General features: G+C 49.7%; 7 protein-coding genes across 7 annotated transcripts; 4 read left to right on the top strand and 3 right to left on the bottom strand.

Annotated features, from left to right (window-relative positions):
* Positions 1 to 185: 185 nt before the first annotated feature.
* Positions 186 to 2,433, bottom strand: T310_5083 (N-terminal binuclear Zn cluster-containing/DNA binding domain-containing protein; the record flags this gene model as incomplete). The annotated part of the gene is made up of 7 exons (XM_013472052.1): positions 186 to 265; positions 435 to 789; positions 848 to 1,088; positions 1,146 to 1,223; positions 1,273 to 1,649; positions 1,683 to 2,301; positions 2,363 to 2,433. The coding sequence occupies 7 exons, from the start codon at positions 2,431 to 2,433 to the stop codon at positions 186 to 188; spliced, it is 1,821 nt and encodes a 606-aa protein (XP_013327506.1).
* A 750-nt stretch (positions 2,434 to 3,183) lies between these two features.
* T310_5082 (MFS monocarboxylate transporter) lies at positions 3,184 to 4,827 on the bottom strand (the record flags this gene model as incomplete). The annotated part of the gene is made up of 4 exons (XM_013472051.1): positions 3,184 to 3,978; positions 4,068 to 4,328; positions 4,399 to 4,496; positions 4,581 to 4,827. 4 exons carry the CDS (start codon positions 4,825 to 4,827, stop codon positions 3,184 to 3,186), a joined length of 1,401 nt encoding a protein of 466 aa, XP_013327505.1.
* Positions 4,828 to 5,727: 900 nt separating this feature from the next.
* Positions 5,728 to 7,351, top strand: T310_5081 (uncharacterized protein; the record flags this gene model as incomplete). Its single annotated transcript, XM_013472050.1, has 3 exons — positions 5,728 to 6,144; positions 6,310 to 6,834; positions 6,971 to 7,351. 3 exons carry the CDS (start codon positions 5,728 to 5,730, stop codon positions 7,349 to 7,351), a joined length of 1,323 nt encoding a protein of 440 aa, XP_013327504.1.
* Positions 7,352 to 8,633: 1,282 nt separating this feature from the next.
* Positions 8,634 to 11,126, top strand: T310_5080 (Molybdopterin cofactor sulfurase; the record flags this gene model as incomplete). Its single annotated transcript, XM_013472049.1, has 1 exon — positions 8,634 to 11,126. One exon carries the CDS (start codon positions 8,634 to 8,636, stop codon positions 11,124 to 11,126), a length of 2,493 nt encoding a protein of 830 aa, XP_013327503.1.
* A 182-nt stretch (positions 11,127 to 11,308) lies between these two features.
* T310_5079 (uncharacterized protein) lies at positions 11,309 to 11,688 on the top strand (the record flags this gene model as incomplete). Its single annotated transcript, XM_013472048.1, has 2 exons — positions 11,309 to 11,503; positions 11,554 to 11,688. 2 exons carry the CDS (start codon positions 11,309 to 11,311, stop codon positions 11,686 to 11,688), a joined length of 330 nt encoding a protein of 109 aa, XP_013327502.1.
* A 150-nt stretch (positions 11,689 to 11,838) lies between these two features.
* Positions 11,839 to 16,373, bottom strand: T310_5078 (Guanine deaminase; the record flags this gene model as incomplete). Its single annotated transcript, XM_013472047.1, has 14 exons — positions 11,839 to 12,235; positions 12,291 to 12,562; positions 12,616 to 12,821; positions 12,856 to 13,090; positions 13,179 to 13,308; positions 13,384 to 13,542; positions 13,579 to 13,703; positions 14,004 to 14,123; positions 14,282 to 14,330; positions 14,743 to 14,771; positions 14,855 to 15,572; positions 15,639 to 15,890; positions 15,955 to 16,087; positions 16,154 to 16,373. The coding sequence occupies 14 exons, from the start codon at positions 16,371 to 16,373 to the stop codon at positions 11,839 to 11,841; spliced, it is 3,045 nt and encodes a 1,014-aa protein (XP_013327501.1).
* Positions 16,374 to 17,805: 1,432 nt separating this feature from the next.
* On the top strand, positions 17,806 to 19,527 carry T310_5077 (MFS transporter, ACS family, allantoate permease; the record flags this gene model as incomplete). The annotated part of the gene is made up of 3 exons (XM_013472046.1): positions 17,806 to 18,193; positions 18,240 to 18,429; positions 18,480 to 19,527. The coding sequence occupies 3 exons, from the start codon at positions 17,806 to 17,808 to the stop codon at positions 19,525 to 19,527; spliced, it is 1,626 nt and encodes a 541-aa protein (XP_013327500.1).
* Positions 19,528 to 20,973: the final 1,446 nt, after the last annotated feature.

Below are 20,973 nucleotides of genomic sequence, written 5' to 3'. Positions count from 1 at the left end.
CGGAAAGGCAAAAGACACCAGTAGAATAGACCACATGTTCTGTACAGGAATAATAATATACATAGATCGATAGAGATACGTCCTTCAAAACAGATCATCCTGCAACCAGGCCGTAAACTCGTCAAACATCCCCCGGTATTCGAAATTCGGCAAATTGAAGCTTTCTTCCAAGACTGAATGGACATTCAGATCTTGATCTTCATCTTCATGCCGTACATTATCACAGCTAGAGTCTGCCTTTGCTGCTGACGATTGGGTATTATTGCTGTCGACGGCGTCAATATGCGACTTGTTCTGTGATTGTATTTGCGAATTATGAGTCTGGATGTTGAAAATTTGTGTTGCTGCTTGTTCCCTGCAAGCCGTTAACAACTTCTCGACCAAGTGCCGGAAGTCCACAAGAACGGTGAAGCAATCCTGAGCGAAATCATCACCCTTCTGGCCAGCAATCCGCAGAACGTCGGTGATGGTCGTAATGTGCACCGAGTTCGTGTCGTCCGTGCTGGCGACATGAGCGGTTGGGTTCCGAAGACGCACAAGTTCCAGGATCAACGCCGCGTTGAACGAATTGTGGTAGTCGACCATCGTCAGTCCGGACGTGTCTCTAGAGACGATTGTCTCCCACAGATGGTGGAACAGTTCCGCGTTCTTTTGCGCGGCGGTTGTACAGACACTCAAGAGCTGCTCATTCGGCAGCTTCTTTGGGTCCGCAGGATAAGGTACAAAACAGCGAGCCACGGCATGTTTGACTGCAGAAAACAAGAGCGGTCTGGTAAGAAGGATGATTGTCTAGACGAAAAGGTTAGCAATTCAATTTAGATTGCTCCTAATGAATCCCTCATCGCACCTGATTGTAGGTCATGTGTAGAGACAATAGATCGCGGTTTGCTCCTTGTGCAGAACAACGAGAGACATTTAAGGAAGGAGGTAACTGCGAGCACCATCTCTCCAAATCCGCGAGGAAAGCGGGGATATGGCTCACTCCAAGAACGTGGCCCCGTCGATGACCGTATATTTTGCTCATAGCGAGGCCTATGATCCTGGCCAGTTGTACGTGGGCACGAAGGCCCTCGGCACATGGAAGTCCACTGGCAGAGTGTCAGTGATGATGACACTTAACAGTAGTCGAGTTTGGCTACACTCACGGCTCATCCTTGGGCAAGTCAACTCCGATATCATCATCTGATATCATGTTGGGCCGTCCGAGAAGACAGCTCACGAACCTAAACTAACGTCAGCGACACGCACTCCTCATATTGTAGATCTCTCTACCTGTCAAGCACGTAGACCGTCCAAAACTGGCGTTTCTCCCTTTCGCCCGTCATCCAGCTTTCATGGAATCCATACGTGATGGCGATGTGCCCTGCCAGTCGGATGTAGGAGTAAGCGGCGTCTCTGCGATTCTCGCCCAGGAGATAGTAGCCCATCATGGAAAGACACGGGATATGGGCTGGAGTGGCGGTTTCCAGGGGGTTTTGGAGCAGCAGTTTCGCGCGCGCAAAGTAACTCTGACTCGGCTCGGAACCCACTGTCCGAGTGGCTGTTGCTTGTTTGCTGGCCACAGCCAATGCAGCATTCAAGATGGCCAGAAGGCTCGACCGCATAGACAGACCGTCGAGCAGCTGGGGAGAATAGGCTTGTCGCAGTGTCTGGGATAATGGTCCCCAGTAGTGGATACTTACGTGGTTCGTTTGCTCGTCAAAACTGGGCAAGGTAGAAAGAAGTGTCTCTGCCTCGGTTAATGATGGGAGATGATATGGATCAACCTGTGGGAGAAACAGCGGACGAGAGTCATGCGTCTGATATCGACCCAGCAAGGCGGCGAATGAATCCTCCATCTGCGACGGGCCTAGACAGCCATCCCCATGGGAGACCAGTGGCAATACCGTGCTGGCAAACTCCCGAAGTTGGTCCAGGAAGGCCGCGCCGGACGAATTACCTAGATATCTCCGGTGGCCGTCCGGATCGGCTAGTAGACGGCCTCCGTCCAAGACTTCGTCTGAGTCGGAAGAATTGAGGTTCTTCAGAGGAGTCGCACTACCACTCTGAGAGGGAGAAGGGTCGTGTGCAGTCCGGACCCGTCTCATCAGTTCCAGACGGTCTTTCTCCGACGGGATCGCCGCGCTAAGGCACTTCTGCAGGAACTGTTCGCTAGCCTGCAGGTCCTCGTAGGTTGCGCGGGATATAGTGATTCTCTCTTCCGCGGCGGAAGGATACTCGCATGACCGGCCTGCCGAACGGCATTGTCGGCAGGGCTTGTCGCCAGTACATTTGATGCGTCGAACGTTACAACCGTTGCATCTGCCAGAAGATTAGAAAAAGAAGCCCGCATAAATTCTGCTGATTGATTAGCGGCACATACGCTCTGGAGACTCGTTTCCTCTGCTCTGGCGGCACCTTCGACCGTCTTCTGTTAGGGGGAAGGCGCTCCATCATCCAATACTTGTATCATCAGGATCATCCATGACTGTATGCTGCAAGTTAGGCAGAGTTACGCAGAATGATGTCGCCGGAATCCGGGGTAGAAGTTAATTGTGGAGGTTCCGGCACGTTGATTGGTTGAGCCGAAGTTGACAGATGATACTCGTCACCTGACCTGTCTAGTCACGTGGCATCTCCGCAACAGATTCGAAGTTGGAATTATCAAGACGCGTTCGTCGACTTTCCCCTCAATACCGCATATTGATCAGATTAGAATATTCTTGTCGAATAGAAAATTACTTGTTGATATTTTCAATCCTTTAGAGAACGCAAGAAATATACATATTTTCTGAAACCTAGTTCCGACCTATCAGTATTGATCGACCTGAGAAATTATGAAGCGAGATCTGGACAGTTCCCAGGGCTTGACGGAGTATGTAAGTTGCTAACAAGGCTGATAGCCACGCTGCTATCAGTTGTCTTGGTGCTGGTTGAAGTCTTGCACAGGAAGAGCATCCATGAAGATTGGCCGGCACAAAAACAGTAAAACCGACGCAAAGCGTGGGCATTGGTCTTGGCACATGCCAAGACTGCCGGACCCGCAGCGGAACCCTTCTAGAAGCTCGTTTACAATCGGAGTATCCCCCCTAGTGTCGTTTTTTTGAAGCATATCGAGAAGACGCTTTTTCCCAGCTGGTCCATGAATGGAAGTACATGATGCAGTTATGCAAAGTTTCATCCCAATGTCAAGCGACAGCAAGCTCAGAGTAACCTCAACGGCCGTGCCAGGACGCTGAGCCCGCCAAGCAAGGCTGTAATTCCAGTGAAGACGATCAAGGTGCCATAGCCGCTGCCATATGCTCCACTGGCGGCGTCTCGCCAGGGAAAGCCTTGCAGGAGCTTCTCACTCAGTGGCCCACTGACCACATTGCCGATGCCCCTCCCCGCCGCTAGGAAGGCAAACACAATGGTAGGCTCGGCTGAATTCTTCCTCTTCTTGACCTCCTTCATGATTGCCGGCCAGGTGGCTGAGAAGGGTCCAGCAAAAATGCCATATGTAATGCAGAAGAGGAACAGAGGTGCTAGCTTGATTGAGAAGCCCCAGATCAAGAAGATGGCTATGGTGCTGCCAATGGTGGAGATGAAGATGCAGGTCGTCGCAGGATAGCGATCGACCAGCGTCCCCATTATAATGCATCCAAAGACTGAGGAGAGGTTGACAAGGAGGACTGTGAGAGACGCAACCAGATTGCTAGCACCAAGAATGCGACTAGCATACGTCGGGAGATAAATGGACGGGAGGAAGAAGCCCAGAGCTTCGAGCACGTTGCCAAGCTGGAAAATCAGGAAGGTTCGGTTCCAGAGGAAGCTAAAGTCGAACGGACGCATGCTGGATGACTGGGCGATAGGCAACCGGGGCTTGACGAAGTATAGAAGAGGGGCTGTCAGGACGAAGAGCACGATAGACCAGACCCTGAGAGTGACGCGAAAGCCGTGGGCGTTGAGCAGCCACTGGAGGAAGACGGGAAGGACGACCCCTGACACCCCGGTACCGGCCTGTTAAGAAGTCAGACTATAATCATTTCTTCTTTTTTGCTTTCCCTTTGAATGACGATATTTTCATACGGTTGTTAGTTCGCACATACCCACATGATCCCAAACGCCAGTCCTTTCTTGTTAACGAACCACTCCTCCATGAAGAGGATGGTAGGCGCGTATGCCAGACTGGCCCCGACAGCATACCCAATTCCCTGCAAGAGCAAGAGATGGGTCGTGTTGGTCGCAAATGAGCTGAGAGCCAGAGAGACACACATGATCAGGAAGCCGAGTGGCGTCGCCCATCGCTTCAGTCGGGGCACAGCCAGCAGCAGCGCAAAGACGAAGGGTGCGAGAATGTAGATGATACCCTACATCGTGTCAGATATAGAACCAACAATGTGCAGAATGAAGGCTAGGAAAGGATAAGTGCGGACAAACCATCGCACAAGTCCCAATGGCAGCGATGTTGTCCGAATCCTTAAATGGCTCGTGCGTGCTATAGTAATCCTGGAAGATACCGAAGGCAAATGCGAAGCCTGTGGGATTATTTAGTATCGAAATCACTTAATATAAAAAAATGAAAATTAATCAAAAACAAAGGTTCATGGCTGTAGTCATACCCCACACCAACGCCTCAATCATAAAACAGGCCGCGAGGAACAGCCAGGCATCTGGGCCGCCATCAGCGGGGGGCAGCTGTTGGTTGATGTTAGAATTGACATTGTCGCTGTGATGGTCACGACGACTGGAATCATAATCGTAATCTCCCACCACATTATCGTCTTGGTATCGCTGTTCAGCAGCTGATCCATCCTGACAATGAGCGGGGTTGGTGGAGGAAGGCGGGCGTTGGAGTTCGAACTCCATCTTCACACACGCAACACAACTTAGATGTTATTAGTGAATAACTAAGTAAGTTCCACTGAGAAATGAATCATGGAAAATACGCAGATTTGTGGCTCAAGTTCGATAACTGAGTCACGGCAAACTAACTAGCTGACAGAAAAGGTATAGCGTGTTTGCATTGCTTGATGCGTCAGTTTTAGGTTATTACTTTGTTTCCCTGTGCCAGAAATATGATTCTCGTCGATCCATGGCTTTTTGCCGTAATTCGATGGAGTTTATAGAGCTTCCAGACAGGCGAAACATAGGATATATTGATTAAACATCGTTGGTAGCAAAGTTTGCGGGGAGAAGCAAGGACCATATGTAGTGAATAGCAAAGGAGGGCATATCGTAATGAATCGACTTAAATATGCTAGCACGAATTGATTACGCTTAGGTCATACAGTGAATGCTACAACGAACAGTATTCAGCCTAGTCAGGAACCGCGAAGTGAAGGTTAGGTAGCCACGGCAAGAACCGTTCATCATCCACTGCTGCCTTCATTTCTCTTCTTCTTCCCACACAACGCGTCTTCATGATTTTTGGTCTTTACAGGATTCCATCGTCTAACAGTCCATAAAGGAATTCAGACGTCTGGCGAAGCTGCGCTTGATTCTCGGCCATGATTATCTCATAACCATGACTGATCCTTTCTCCATACAGCGGGCCTCGTCGACAGGAGCTTCGCGAATCCGATGAAACAAGGGGTGAGATGTCTATTGAGCAGTATCTCTACCGTAGCGATCCATATCGCTCGACAAGTGTCCCGAATCCGATGCCATATCCTCTTCTTGAATATAGCGCCCCAGAGTCTGTTCGAGTGAGAATTCTAGCTTACCACTCTGACATACTTGGCATCCTCAGAGGGCACGAATTCCAAGATGAGCCTCTCTTCGCAGTTGACGAGGTCACTAAACCAGGCTACCCAGGTGGGGGATATCCCAGTGACTATGCTGAGGCTCATGTTCCGTCTCACGATGGTTGTTCCACGAAACTTGGGCACCGCAAAAGACGACATTTACGACTTCCTTCTTACGCACAACATCCACGATGTTCATGTCAAAATCGTGCATTATGAGCTCTGTTTTCAGCCCTCACTATTTGCTATTGACCCTAGTCATCAAGCCGTTGAAATTTATGAAAGGGCGAAAAGCAAGCTCGTTGAACAACTTGACGCCAATCTTAGTGCTTCTTGGAGAGTTCTCTGCCTGTTCAATGTGGGGCGCACTGAGGAAAACGCGGTCCCAACTGTCGTCGTTATGGTGGACCCAGGCACCGTGGTTGATTTCGCAAACATCGTGCGTTCGACAAAACGACTACTTCGTGCGGCAACCCATACTGTCGTAGACGTCGAATTCCTACCGGGGAGCACGTCTCCGTAGAATCCCCAACATCTTGGGGAGCGAACTCAGGAGGTTCATCCTGGGGTATCGTATCTGCAACGCATGAGACGTGACGGGCAGCCAGAAATGGGTTTTTCCATTGGTGTCAAGGGCGAACGCGGTGGAGGGACTTTGGGAGGCTTTGTGACGCTGAGCCAGAACGGAATTACCCGTAAGGGTATCCTTACGAATTACCATGTTGTTCGGCCACCGAGCTCTGCGGACGCGAATCTGCTTCTGCAGGCTGATCGCCTTGGGTCCTCAATTCTGAGGCCTGACGAAACACAAGTCGACGTGCTGTACTTGGCTGATAAAGACGTGAAAGCAACGTTGCAAGACGCCAACAACTCTATTCGATCTGTAGAAGAGGATCTGGAGAGGATACGAGCAGAGCAAGAAGAACGTAGAGTTGCTGGGGCGAGACCTTCTGTGCGACTTAAAAACACAATTGAAAGTTTCGAGAACCAAATCGTCGAGTGGAAAGAAAAACGCCAGATTCTCCAATCAATGCCTGTCAACCTTGGCAAAGTTTTAGTTTCATCAGGAAAATCACTTGTGACAAACCGTATCATCGACTGGGCTTTCATAGAAGCCACCTCGGACAAAGTATTCGGGTCAAACAAGACGCCAGCAATTTTCCAACCATGCTACCGTTAAGGTACGGTCATCCTCCTGGCATCGCTCCTGAAGGGACGGTGCTAGATGAATTTGGTGAGCTAGAAAAGGAACTTACTATATAAAGGTAGGTAGAGCAACGGACCTCACAGCCGGCATTTGCAACGGCACCCTGGCTTTTTGCAATTGGGGCAAAAGCGATCGAACGGAAGAGTATGTAATTGTAGACAAATCGACTGAGCAGCCAGGCCATACGCAGTCCTCCTTTTGTGCCGCCGGTGATTCCGGCTCTTTCATTATCGACAGGCACGGGAAAATATGCGGCCTTCTCTACGGGGAGATGTCTGGTCTCTGCGGTCCTCCTGGCGATCAGACCATGTACATACGTCCAGTCCGGTCTGGCAACGTCATGCGAGATATCATCCATTCAATCGAATCTCGCACCACACCGCGAGATAGTGACGGCAAGCCAACTGGCGAGCCCGCGATTCTTGGTCTCCCAGAATGAGCTGTCAACCTCCTTGACAGGTCGTTTTGTTGACTTTCCTATTGCTTACTCTCAACGTGCCTGTGTTGCGATGGCTAGTCAAGCTCTCGATAGATCCCATCGTCATAACAATAATCATTCCACATGACTTTTGGTTTCAGGGTCAACTACTCATTCTGTGGCTACTTCCTGAGCATTAATTAGATCGTGCCAATAGAGAAATTTCCATCCTGAATTACATTTCCAACAGTAATAAATATTATATAAGTATGTAGAAGATAACAGTAGAAGCGAATTATCAGAATTGATTGCTTTGGTTTCCCATATACCTGCAAGGTAAGCGCACGATTGCGAAGCGGGGTAACGCGGGGCTGAAGGATTAGGTACGTACATTACATACTCACAATATTGCAGATATTTTTCATATGGCACGCGAAGACCGATGTATTCTTTTCTTCTTGTACTTATTCTGTCTCAGCTGATGAAAGGAAGAAAAAACAATTACGTGGAAAAGTGAAACAGAGCAGACAGCTTACTGATCTTCCCTAAGCGCTAGGCCGAGAATGGCAGGTTGACAAATGGTTGCAGATATTTATTCTGCAGCACGTATTTAGCCAAAATATATCGCTCAGCCGCATGATATTCCTGTTAATTCAGCTACCTACGCGTCTAGGAGCGATATTTATTAACCGAAATGCAACACCTGGAGTAAATACCTATCGACGAATCGATCGACGGACCGCATATAATGAATGCCAGACTCGGCTGGCTGCAGCTCTGATCTGGCATAAACTCAAACATGCATCGTCGTACAGAGATTGAAGTCCTTGATTCGCTGATTCAGTTGAGACTGCAAAAAAAGAAGTCAAGATTCGAATTCTCAAGATTTGGCAGCTGCGATGGAACCCTGCAGTCGATGCAATCTGCTCGATGAGTTGGCAGCAAAGAGAAACAGAACTCATGCATGGTACAGCCGGGGTACTGTGAGAAACATGGTAAAGCTGAGAGCGATCGTTTCTTGCTTAACAATCCAAACGTGCTGGCTGATCTTCGATAGGTGGTGGCATTGTCCTCGGCTGAAGGGCTGACTTCCAGCGCTGCCACCAACGCGGCTTCCATCAATGCAACCATCCCTTCCCCTGTGTAGCCTTCACGTCAGCGATTAAGTCATCTCGGAGTCAGAAGGAACTCCTGGGCAAAATATCTGCCTCAGAACATCAGAGCTCTCAGTTAAGAACGCGGCCTTCAGCCTTTCATTTCATTCACCCGCGTCTGTCGGTTGCAGTACATGGATACAAGGACCATGGATTCGAAGATGTACGACGTCGATAAAATCAGGAAGAAGGAGTATCCCGCTCTAAATGGTATGGAGAATTTGGTCTGTCTGTCAACAGCGGAAACTCACCATCTTTTTCTAGAGACATGCTATCTCGACTACGCGGGTACGACTCCGTACGCCAGGTCGTTGGTCGACAGGGCTGCTGCAGATCTGAAAGCGTCGCTGTACGGGAATCCGCACTCGAATTCAGCATCTTCACTTCGTGCAACAGAAAAGGTCGAGCGTGTTCGACGGCGAGTGTTGGATTTCTTTCGCGCCGATCCCGCCCACTTCGATGTCATCGTCGTCGCCAATGCTACTGCTGCCATAAAGCTGGTTGGATATAGCTTCCAAGACTATGCTTCGGCCGGCGGGTTCTGGTACGGGTATCACTCCGATTCGCATACAAGTTTGGTCGGTCTCAGGGAACTAGCACGCTCTGGCTATCATTGCTTTCGCTCTGATAATGAAGTGGAGAAGTGGCTTAAAGGGACAACGATGGATTTGGTTGGAGATGACGAAAGGCCCTCGTCGCTGGCTGCAGACAAGACTGTTCGACTCCTGGCATATCCAGCCCAGTCAAACCTCAACGGACGTCGTCTACAAAACGACTGGCCGCTCCGAGTTCGCCAACTCGTTAAAGAGACCGGACAAAAGATATTCACACTCTTGGATGCGGCCGCTTTTGTATCAACAGCGCAGCTTGATCTGTCGGATGTGGAGACGGCGCCGGATTTCACGGCACTCAGTTTCTACAAGATCTTCGGTTTGCCGGACCTTGGTGCGTTGATCGTACGCAAGGAATCGGGCGACATCTTGCTCTCGAGACGATACTTTGGCGGAGGCACGGTGGACATGGTCATCGCGTACGGCAGATGGCATGCACGAAAGACGGAAAGCCTGCATGACGTTCTGGAGGACGGGACAGTGCCGTTCCACAGCTTGACCACGCTCGACTCCGCCATTAGTGTGCATGAGTCTCTGTTCTCCTCGATGGCAATGATATCAATGCACGTTACATTGCTGTCGCAGGAATTATACGCAGGCTTGTCACAGCTCCGGCATGCAAATGGCCGTTCGGTGTGCCACATCTACAAGGGAATCGGCAGCACTTACGGCGATAGTGCAACTCAAGGACCGACAGTGGCGTTCAATATACGCCGCGGAAACGGCGCATGGATTCCGGTGGAACATTTTGAAGCCCTCGCAAACGCATGCAACATTCAGATCCGCACTGGTGGAGTGTGCAACCCCGGCGGGATCGCGGAGAACCTGCAGTTGCAACCGTGGGAGATGCGCAGGAACTTCTTCGAGGGCTTTCGCTGTGGCCATCCGTTCAAGATCCGCGCTGGAAAGCCCACTGGAGTCATCCGGGCAAGTCTGGGAGCCATGTCGAACAGAGCTGACGTCGAGACGTTTGTCTCTTTTGTTCGGAAATTCTTTGTCGATGCAGACACCAAGGAAAACTATTCCTGTTCGACCACGTCCCAACGCGAACATGATTCATGGACGGTGCAGAGACTGCGAATATACCCTATCAGACACGGTCCAGGCTGGGATGTGCCCTGGGATCAGGATTGGGAAGTCGAAGAGAGACGTCTCGCATTTGATGGGGAGTGGTGTGTATTAGACGATGTGCAGGGAAAAGTGATTACGGATCCGACGCTCACAACACGATTGCACCCTGAATTACGTCTCAAGGAAGGGATTCTTCGAATTTCATGGCCTCAGACAACAAATCGTCTGGACATTAATCTGTGGGACTCACCTACAGGCGACTGGGTCGTTGGCTCGCTGGAGACGACGACAAAGTCGACTCGAAGGATTGCCAGAAGATATGTGTCTGAGGACATTTCAAAGTTCCTGTCTTCTGTACTTGGACGATCATGCACACTGGCACGCTACTCTGACTTTGGCATCAATGATGTTCTTCCGGTGTCTGTGGGAGATGATTTCAGTCCGAAGCATAGTGCCGTGGACCAGGGTATAAAGATACAATTCTGTTCATGGGGCGCTGAGAAGCTCTCCCCTCCAGATTCGTCAGAATCAAATATCTTACTGCTGTCATCAAAAGGGAGGAACCCCACGAAAGGCCCTCGGGAAATGCAGTACCTTCAAATCGGGACGCAAAAGTTTACCTCTATTGTATCTGAGCACTCACAGAAACAGGCCTTACTGTCACCAGAACCGCCGATCATTCTATTCCGACGGCTTCCTGACAGTCAGGAATCCGTCGTCTCGCAGAACACGGTTGTACAGGTGGGCGACCAAGCTGAAGCTTTCGACCAGAAGGGGAATCAATTTCCAGAAGTCGAAGATTCCACCTCGTTTCTGTTCTGTCCTGTTTCGGGCTGTCCTGAGAAACGGCCATGTTATGAGTCCCTGACCCAACACTTGAAGAATCACGCGGAAGAATTCCTGAGATCAAGGCAGAGGAAGAAGACGTGGAAACAGAGACTCTTTCGTTGTCGTCACTGACGCCCCAGACATTTCTCTTTATTGGTTTCAGTGAGAGATTCTTAATGTTGTCGCGTGTGCTCCTTGGTCTGTTAGAGCTAGATTTCCTAATTAGTAAATAATCATGAGTAGAGATTAGATGTAATTAATGACGATAAATATATAGAGTCCTGGTATAAAAGAGATATTTGATCGTGCCCTCCATGGCTGCATACGGAATCGTTTCCTCGCTCCCAGGATATAACGTTAAGAATGTCCAAAATCGTTATGACAAGCAGCGAATGTCTACTTGGTTTTGGAAACACAGTTGCAGTCGATTAAAGACCAATACTGGTATCAGAGGTTGTGTTAATCGTCGAGATGTTGGATTTGGAATTCCGACAATTGTACACGAATCCGTGTGAAGGTTCTCGTGTCGGTGAATCAGCCAGCTGCTGCTGTCGCAAAGGTACAACAGGCTAGACAAGGTGTCAACGTGGCAGCTATCATTCCTACTAGGGGTTCACTAGATAACCTAGGTTTGTTTTGTGCCCCAGTTTGTTTGACGCAAGGAATGCAGGAGAAGGCCGTGTATCTGATCTAGTCATTAAAGAAGCAGAAAGTGTTACTATTTAATTCATTTCAACATCAGGTAGAAACTCGCAAGGTCCATCTCTCCATTCCTTAGGTTGTAACTAACCAATGAAAATGCTTTCAATCCTAACATCTCTTAACTAAACAATCAATAAACAAATCAGTAGGTTATACTCTCGAGCACTTTAGCGTCACTCTCCTCCCAGGGATGGTCCTGCTCAATCGAGAGGATGAGAGCTTCATGCTGTGGACTCCGCGGCTCGACTGACGTTTTGAATGGAACCGGGTGACTGATAACTCCCGGAAGAAACTCCACCACCGGGTCGACTTCGTGGCCGTCCTCGACTACCTTCTGAATGTTGAACACGGCGAGAGACTGAGCAATGCTGAGATAAAGCGCCGAATCTGCGAGCACGCGGCCGGGACAGATGCGTCGTCCAAAGCCGAACGACAGTGTATGTGGATCGAGCTCGGGAATGTGACCGTCCTGGGATAAGAAGCGTTCTGGCTTGAAGGTCATAGGATCGTGGTATACTTTTGGGTCATGGGTGAAAGCCCTGGAGAGGAGTTAGAGTAAAGCAATGCAAATGATGAGTTCGAGCTGAAACAAACCAAATGTTCGGCAGCAGCAAGGCTCCCTTTGGGATGAGATAGCCCTCGCAGATATCGTCTTCGGTGGTCACATGGGCCAGGCTCATCGGCGCAACAGGGTGCCAGCGCAGGACTTCTTTCACAATTGCATCGATATAAGGCAGGTTCTCGCGGTCCTGGAACCCCGGAAGTCGCCCAGAGCCCACAACCCGGTCAATCTCTTCTTGCGCTTTGCGCTGGACATCTGGAAATAGAGTCATCGCCAGGAAGAAGCATTCCATGGATGAGACAGTCTGTCAGATCAGCATCCATATCAGACAACATTCTTAGAATCATATGAACATACGGTATCTGCACCGCCGCCGTACAAAGACGCCGCCGAGTATTTGACGGCGAATTCTTCCTCGGGGTCCAAATCACCTTTATCCAGCAACTGCGACACAAACGATGGCTCATATTTGCCCTGCGCCATCTGCTGTTTGACAAACGCATACGGCCTTTCCACTAGATCGGTCACCGTTTTCCGCCAAAGCCGGGCGGTGCGCTTGAATTCTGTGCCTGGAAACCAATCAGGAAGATATCTCACTGTTGCCATCAGCTTTCCATATTCTGAATACGGACGGGGAGAACGCACGAAAAGGCATGATATCCACCAGCCAGGCCGTAGGAGTGGTCGCGGCAACGAACACAAGCAGCGTCTTGTCGGCCAGGTCCACGAAAGGATCCTTCTTGTGCGGTTCGATCGTATAGCCATAGGCGATCTTCAGGATGACCGCACCAGCTTCGCTAAATGCAGAGACATTATCACTTCTATCCTGGGCCTCTAAAAAAGATAAAGAATACTAACGTTCGGAGATGTTGAACCAAGTCATCTGGTTTCTGCAGCACCCGCCAGAGAAAGCGCCGCACCTCGACCTCCTGAAGAGGATAAAACCGCGAAACTGAGTCTTTGGAGCCAAGCAGTCGGCCCATAAGCTTGCGATAGGCGCGGAATCGACTCGAGTATTCCACGCTCGAAAGGAAGTTTCTCCATCCTACCCTGCAAAGAAAGGGCCATCAGCATGCTTTCTGGTCGTTGATCAACTCCATGGGAAAAATGTCGGCGATTGCTTACATTTCATTTCCGAAGACCAGCCTCGGTCGCGAAGAGTGTATAGCAGACCGCTTCTCAAGGAGCTCAAACGCCAGACGGACGTCATTGAGGATAATATATGTCTGTCGCAGGGCGGTCACGGAACTGATGGGACCTGTCAAAGGATATGGATCGTTAGAGCTGGGCTCATAATTACAAAAAACCTATCAATCGTACAAACCGTAAAGGTCTTTGTGCTTGAGCCAATGCCGCCATTCCTGCTCGCCAGGTGGTGGCAGATCAGTCAGGTTTCCAATGATCGGCTTCGGTGTTGGGCCTGGTGGCAGCGGTGCACGTTTTCCCTTCAGGAAGTCGAGAGATGCTTTCAAGGAATATAGTCCCACAATGACTAGGATGATATTAAGGGCGGAAATCAAAGCCATGGCGTCGACAAGTGGAGTAGCTTCGCGTCAAGTACTGTACAACCCGAGAGACAAAGACAAGAAGAGAAAACCAGAAAAAAAAGAACGATGCAGATACATTCTTATTATTCAAGATGAGGGGAAACAACAAGTCTAGTGCTGACGTGGCCGTAGAGTTAAAATAATCGATTGAGGGATACTTGACCAATGTACTGTCCAGGATCAGCACCACCAATCTACCCTGTCCATGTGGGCAGGAGGTGTATGATCTGCCTGCTTGACACACTCCATCAAAATCTCCCACTGTGATTGTCTGACATCCTTGTCACTTTTGTCCAATAATCCAGTGCAGCGGCAGCACTATGAAATCATAGTTATTTCGCCGAATAGATGGAGTGAGAAGTCGCGTTGGCCGGGTATCCTGGCGATAGGGCACGGCAAGGACTCTAGCGTGCATGGAATTTTTATTTGCATCTGCGGAAAACTCTTATTTGGGCACGGATTAACATTTTCCTTACTCTTATTCGCCGGACTTCGGGCAGGGGGGTCGTAATATCTCCGCTATACCTACGTAAATAAGCATGCATATGCTCTCATATGGGCAGGTCAATCGAGGGAACCCTGCATACGCCAATGCGAGTAACCATGGAGAGATGATTACCAAACCATGCGCATTACGGTAGGACATCGGCTCAAGCTTCTGCATGATTTGTTTTTCGATTTAGTAAAGATGTGGTTAGGCTAAGAGGCGAAGATTTTAGGAGGTCGCGTACAGGTCTCTGGAAAATTTAATTCACGGATAGACCATAATAAATGAACAAATACGTGAGTGACAGAATGCGAAGTTTGATCTGATAAAAGATGTGGACAATATGAGTGTATGTTCTTAAAGTAAGCATTTAAAATGAACTAATCTCGAATATAGTGGAATATACTAAAATTACTATACCAGGTCGCGCCTTGATTAAATCACACATACAGAAGTCCATTGTTTAGAGCATCACACATCTATCCAAGCACCAGTGCAGATAGCTTCCCTATTTAACAGGCCATCTTGGCTTCACCTTCTCGCTGAGACCGGCTCTCCTTACAACATCTCTGGCTCTCCATTCCGCTTCTTTCAAGATTTCTTGCTCGTCCATCGTTGTCAGCGACCCGTCAGCAACAACGACTTTCCCGTCGATGACGACCATCTCCACATCACGCCCGGTAGCAGTATAGACGACGGCACTGACAGGCGAAAAGACCGGCTGCAGGTGCACTTTGCGCATATCAGTGACGACAAAGTCCGCCTTTTTGCCGACTTCCAGGCTCCCGATCGATTCATCCAGCCCGAGGGCCTTGGCTCCGTTGATCGTTGCCATTTCTAAGACGGTTTCGGCGGGAACAACGGTTGGGTCGTTGCTGGTTGCCTTGTGGATGATCGCAGCCAGTTTCATTTCCTGCAGCAGGTCGCAGGTGTTGTTGCATGGGGCCCCATCCGTCCCCAGCCCGATGTTGACCTGGGCTTTGAGCAGATCAGGAACACGACAGATCCCCGAAGCCAGTTTCGCATTCGACGTCGGGCAGTGTGCCACATGCGTCTTTGTCTGAGCGAGCAGTTCGATATCCGAGTCGTCTAAATGCACCATGTGAACGAGCACTGTAGACGGGCCTAAAAGTCCCACCGACGAGCAGTATGACATGGGCGTGTGCGACTGGGAGTTGAAAAACGCCCTATCAGCGGCAATTTCGGCGCAATGCATTGTTATCGGGATACCCTTCTCCCGGGAGATGGACGTCATTTCACAATATAGCGCATCCGAGACGCTGCATTATTTATTCATCTATCAGAATCAATTCGTTTTGCGTGAGAAGATGACTCGAGAGACGCACCCGCCAGGAGTTCTCGCACCGAACCAAACTCGGATTCTGTCATTCGCAGCTCGATTCCATTTCTCCCACATTTGTACCGCACCGAGAAGAGACGTTTCGCGATCTTCGACTAGACCAGGGTGCATTGCCCATTTCGGATCTTTTGCGTATGTCCCGATGTCCATAACGATCTTCCCCAGGCAGCCCCTGATACCGCTCTCTTCAACTGCTTTGCAAAGCCCGTCGAAGCCGTAGCGATCGGCGAACTTCACGCTTTACGGGTCAGCGAAGGTATGTCGAGGAGGTGAGAGGCCTGACCATGCTTTCTAGGAAACACGTCGTCCCTGATTTTAGCATCTCCGCGATACTGAGACGGGCTGCTGCGTAGCCGTCTTCGGCCGTGAAGTTGCCCTGGAGAACCCATATCCTCTCGCATAGCCAGGAGACCAGCTCCAGATCATCGGCAGTACCTGGTTCGCAGTTAAAGGATCGATCTTAAATCACAGCAGAAGAGCGATGACCCTATCACTAATTACCTCTTAGAAGCGTTTGCGCAACATGCATGTGCGTGCTGATCAAACCCGGTATGATGATGCGACCTTCGAGGTTGGTAACTTCCTCGCCGGGGTACTTGGCTAGGAGGACGTCTGCCTTATCAATGTCCGCGATCACGGTGTCTCGAACGAGGATTGCACCGTCGAGGATGATGTTCCTGGCAGCATCCACGGTGATGATTGTGGCATGGGCATAAAGCATGGTTACTGGTCCGTAATTTCTCTATTTTCGTTTTTGAACGATAGGACCAAATCTGTTCTGACCTACATCAATATAGTTACTTCAGCATTTATTGTCCCTTTCTCAATGTCTGTTCTCGTGGCAGTTGGTGGGCCGCCGGCGAAGGGCGATGCGAAGAGTGACGGCCCTGCACAGGAACACGCAGATAAGGATATTTATTTATATTAGTTAATCGCCGTAATAATTATCGGTTTTGCCGTTGACTATGCTTAAAACAACGTTTCCACGGGAATCAACCGAGCAAGCATTATCAATGACTAAATTTGCTTCTTATCGCATGCCCCGCTAGTATGATATCCGAATTTCCCGATGACATCGCGAATCTGAGTCATAGCATCAGTGAATATACAAATATTGAAAGACAATATATCTTAGATCTAAAGCAAGTAATATTCTGATTTACTTTACTTGCAACCAAAATTCATAGAGCAATAAAGTAACGCTGCTCTTCGAAATTCCGATGATTTCTTGTTCCAGGGAGCATTGATAATAACCGCGATTTTTTTTCTATTTATAATTTCAAAGATCGGTTTCTCTGTAACTATTGAGCTTCTCATCGTTTTTCGTCGCGTGAATTCAACCTACACCTCTTAATCAAGGAATGAAACTCGCATGTCATTTATCTTCACACTTTTCAAGAAGAAAAAAAAGAAGAGGAACGAGAAGAGTATTCAATTAATATTAACTGGTATATGGGAGGCAAGCCGTTCTATCTATGTTTATTTAAAGAAAACAGAAGAAATCTACAAGCAGTCACATCATTTGTTCCACTGGAAAAGATCAAGTAATATCCGTTGATATTTTCCGAGGCTTATCTGCGCACCCCAGATTCATCGGCAATTGTCCGAACTGAATCGCCGCTGTTGCAGACCATCTGCAGGCCATTCTACCAATGCGCGCTGAATCCCTATCGGACTTGATTTAGCCAGAGGCCCAAGCTCCTTATCGCTTAACGCGAAAGCGAGCGTCCCGTCTATGCCTGCGGGGTTTGGCGGCCAAAATTGGGGGTGCCAAGAATCAAGATAACGGACGGAAATCCGTCACTGCTCAAGGGCAATCTAGAATCGAGGCCGGAGTGCTCTACGCGTGTTTGGAATTGTGATCGAGCTGCCCGATATGGTCAAGCACTGGATAGACCCCCTGCTCAGAAGGGAAGGTCATCATGCGGCTCGTCGATAAGCCTCTCCCCGCACTCGAAGATAATCCCAGCAATCATGGAAGCAAGCCATCGTCTGAGTAGGCTGCCCGTGCACGAAGCCATGCGAGATACCCTGCAGCCGATCGATTTTCGAGATCGTGGCTATAAGAGCTGTCTCGACCCGTCGTGGCGGACACCTGCTGCCTCAATCTTTTTGCCCGCGTACTGTGTTGAATCCTGGCAGTCACCTTCACCATGGCAGAGGAGAAACGGGTTTCAGAGACGGCGTCTGATAACAACCCTTTCGCCAAACTCGATGCGCGTTTCCTCTCCACTGGCGCCTTGCAGGGTGCCGGTAACGTCACCAACCTCCAGGACGCCGATGAAGCACTCGCCTTTCTCGAGAACCACCCACGTCCAGCAGAGATCGCTGCGCAGGGCAATGCCATCCTCGAAGACCCGGTGCAGCTGAAGAAGTTGATCCGCAAGATCGACTTTACCATCGCGCCTCTGCTGGCAGCCGTCTACTTCCTGCAGTTCCTGGACAAAACGACGCTGGCATACACGGCTGTCATGGGCATCCGGACAGACACACATCTCGTGGGACAGGACTATTCGGACGTGAGCATGCTGTTCTACGTCGGTAAGTCGTGAGAGATGCTGGGGAAGCGGAAGCAAACAACTGACAGCAATGCTGGTATCAGGCTTTTTGGCTGCCGAATTCCCGACGCAATACCTGGCACAGCGCATCTCGCGACTGGGCCTGTACCTCGGCGTCAACATCATGATCTGGGGTGTCGTCCTCTGCTGCCACGCCGCGTGCACGAGCTTCGCCGGTCTGGCCGTCGTGCGCACTCTGCTGGGTGTTTTTGAGAGCTGGTGTGTTCTCTCTGCCTGTCATCCATTGTTTGTGCTGACCGTTGCTGCAGCGTCGCCCCTATCCTGGTGCTCATCATCGCCATGTGGTACAAAAAGTCCGAGCAAGGCCGTCGTGTCTCCTACTTCTATGTCTGCAATTCTCTGACGCAGGTCTTCGGCGGCTGCGTCGCCTATGGTGTCTCTTTCTCCAAGTCGCGCTTCGCTACGTGGCGCATCTTCTACCTCGTCATAGGAGCCATCACCGTCATCATCGGTTTCCTCGTTGCCGTTTTCCTGCCGGACTCTCCTGTCCGAGCAAAACGTTTCACCGACGCCGAAAAGGTGGCCGCCATCTTGCGCGTGAAGGATAACCAGTCGGGCACGCAGAACGCGCGTCTGAAGAAGTCGCAAGTCTTTGAGACGTTCAAGGACATCCGCATCTGGCTCGTCTGCCTCGCTACGATGCTCACCAGCATCCCCAACGGTGGTATCTCAAACTTCTCCAATATCCTCCTGACCACATTTGGCTACACTTCTCAGCAGGCTCTTATCCTGAACGTGCCGTCTGGTGTCATTGGGGCAGTATTCGTCTTACTCTCCGGCTGGTTATCGGATCGCTGGCGAGACCGGAGCCTGGTCATGTTCATATGTATTATTCCCACTATCCTGAGTGCCGCACTTATGATTGGCCTTGATCCGAACGGTCATCCCACTAACAAGGCTGGCCTGCTGGCTGCCTCGTTCATTTCGGGAACCTTTGGCGCGTCATTCATGCTCCTGCTCGCCTGGAACGCGTCGAACATCGCCGGCCACTCCAAGAAGGTGACCGCCAACGCGCTCACGCTCGTCGCTTTCTGTGTGGGCAACATCCTCGGCACGCAGACGTTCCAGGCCTACCAGGCTCCGGGGTATATCTCGGGCAAGGCCAGCATCGTCGCAACGCTAGCGGCGACCTGCCTGGTGATCGTAGCGTTGAGGCTGTACAATGACTGGCTGAATCGGATGAATAAGAAGACGCTTGCGGGGATGAGTGAGGAGGAGAAGAATGAGATGCGGGACAAGATTGCCTTTGCGGACACGGCGGACAGGAAGAATCCGTTCTTTGTATATACCCATTAGCTGGTGGGAGTTATATGCATCGATATCATGACGGAGGTCTTGGGAGTGTAAATAGAATCTGTATATATCTCTGGGAGATGCGCACTTGATTATGTGTTGCCAGGCCATCAAAATGATTGGAAGTTTATGACCTATATAGCTCAACGTAGATTCTATGAAATGAAAATAATTTCCTATTACGAGTTTCTAAAAGGTTCCAGCCATTATATTCATTCGATAAATCTCACCTGTAGAATTATAGTGCTGATAAGGATCAGAGCTTCCTTAGGATATCTCAAGGCTCAAAGCGCGGAAAAATGACTGCATGCATGGTGGCGTGTCGAGCGAGAGATAGAAGGGCAGAACAATTGCCAACAGTTGCCTCCAGTTCATGAATGTGCACCCAGTGCCGGTATAATCAAGTATGGAGAGATTCCCCGCATTATAGGCGGCTAGTTGCTCGCTCGCATAGATTGAATTGAATTTGAGGATATCTGAGACGTCCAATCAGGCCAGAGCCCGTATGACGTCCGGAGATATTGCAGGTCCTCTGCCATGCCGGAGAGATTGAAAAGCTGCAGAACTCCGGTGGTACTCAGAACGGCTGTCCCGGCTAGTCCAGAGAACTCGAGGAGACACCGATTCTGGATAAACCTAACAGGAAAATGACTTGATGTCGACTGAATCATTTACGGCCAGTTCCAACCATTCCCCAGTTCCCCCAAGCATCATACTCAACCCGGCTTCTGCGATCCTAGTATATCGAGTTGAGCTCTAAACTGTCACTGAGGACTTTTCTGTTCTGTTATCCATGAACACTATGAATTGACATAGAAGTACAGTTAAGGAAATGGTAAATTATTTGTTGACAGCAAGGCGAAGACCCTTGTGCTAGCCACTCTATCTTGTAGTCGCAGTGCCACATGCCAAAATATATATTGAACCCTGGAAGCAGTCAAAGTTGGTATCTGTACTACAACTACACCTGCGCTGGTATCAAGAAGAGCTATCGTAATACAAGCTTGTAAACGTATCTGCAGATATGGTAACATGACAAGACGGTTTGAAAAACCAGCAACCTACCTATACTACGACTAAAGAATTCATCTTTGGAGTTTGTTTGAGAGTAGTATAGATTAATTACAGCCTAGCTAGCTGTTACGAACCAACGGAATAGAGCGCTGTCCAACACAGCAACACAGGATAAAACGTTACCCCGCAAGACTGGCAGGATTAGGCACACAAGGTCACGTGATTTAGGAAGGTCCATTGATAAGATAAGCAGAGGAGTCCAATAAGGACCGTGGAAGGAAAGTCCAGTTGTTACGCGCTGGGTCCAACCGTAGTCGTCGATACTTAACAATGGTGGTTAGGGAAGGATCAAGGAGTCTTCCTGACTCTGTGTCGTTCACGAGCACGCGACGGTCTAACTGACCCGGGTCTCCTCTCTCGAGACAGCGGCCTACT

This window comes from Rasamsonia emersonii, assembly GCF_000968595.1.
Source record: "Rasamsonia emersonii CBS 393.64 chromosome Unknown ctg1118621760236, whole genome shotgun sequence".
Lineage (NCBI taxonomy): Eukaryota > Fungi > Ascomycota > Eurotiomycetes > Eurotiales > Trichocomaceae > Rasamsonia > Rasamsonia emersonii.
Note: the sequence above shows the minus strand (reverse complement) of the source record. Positions and strands in the feature narration are given on the sequence as shown.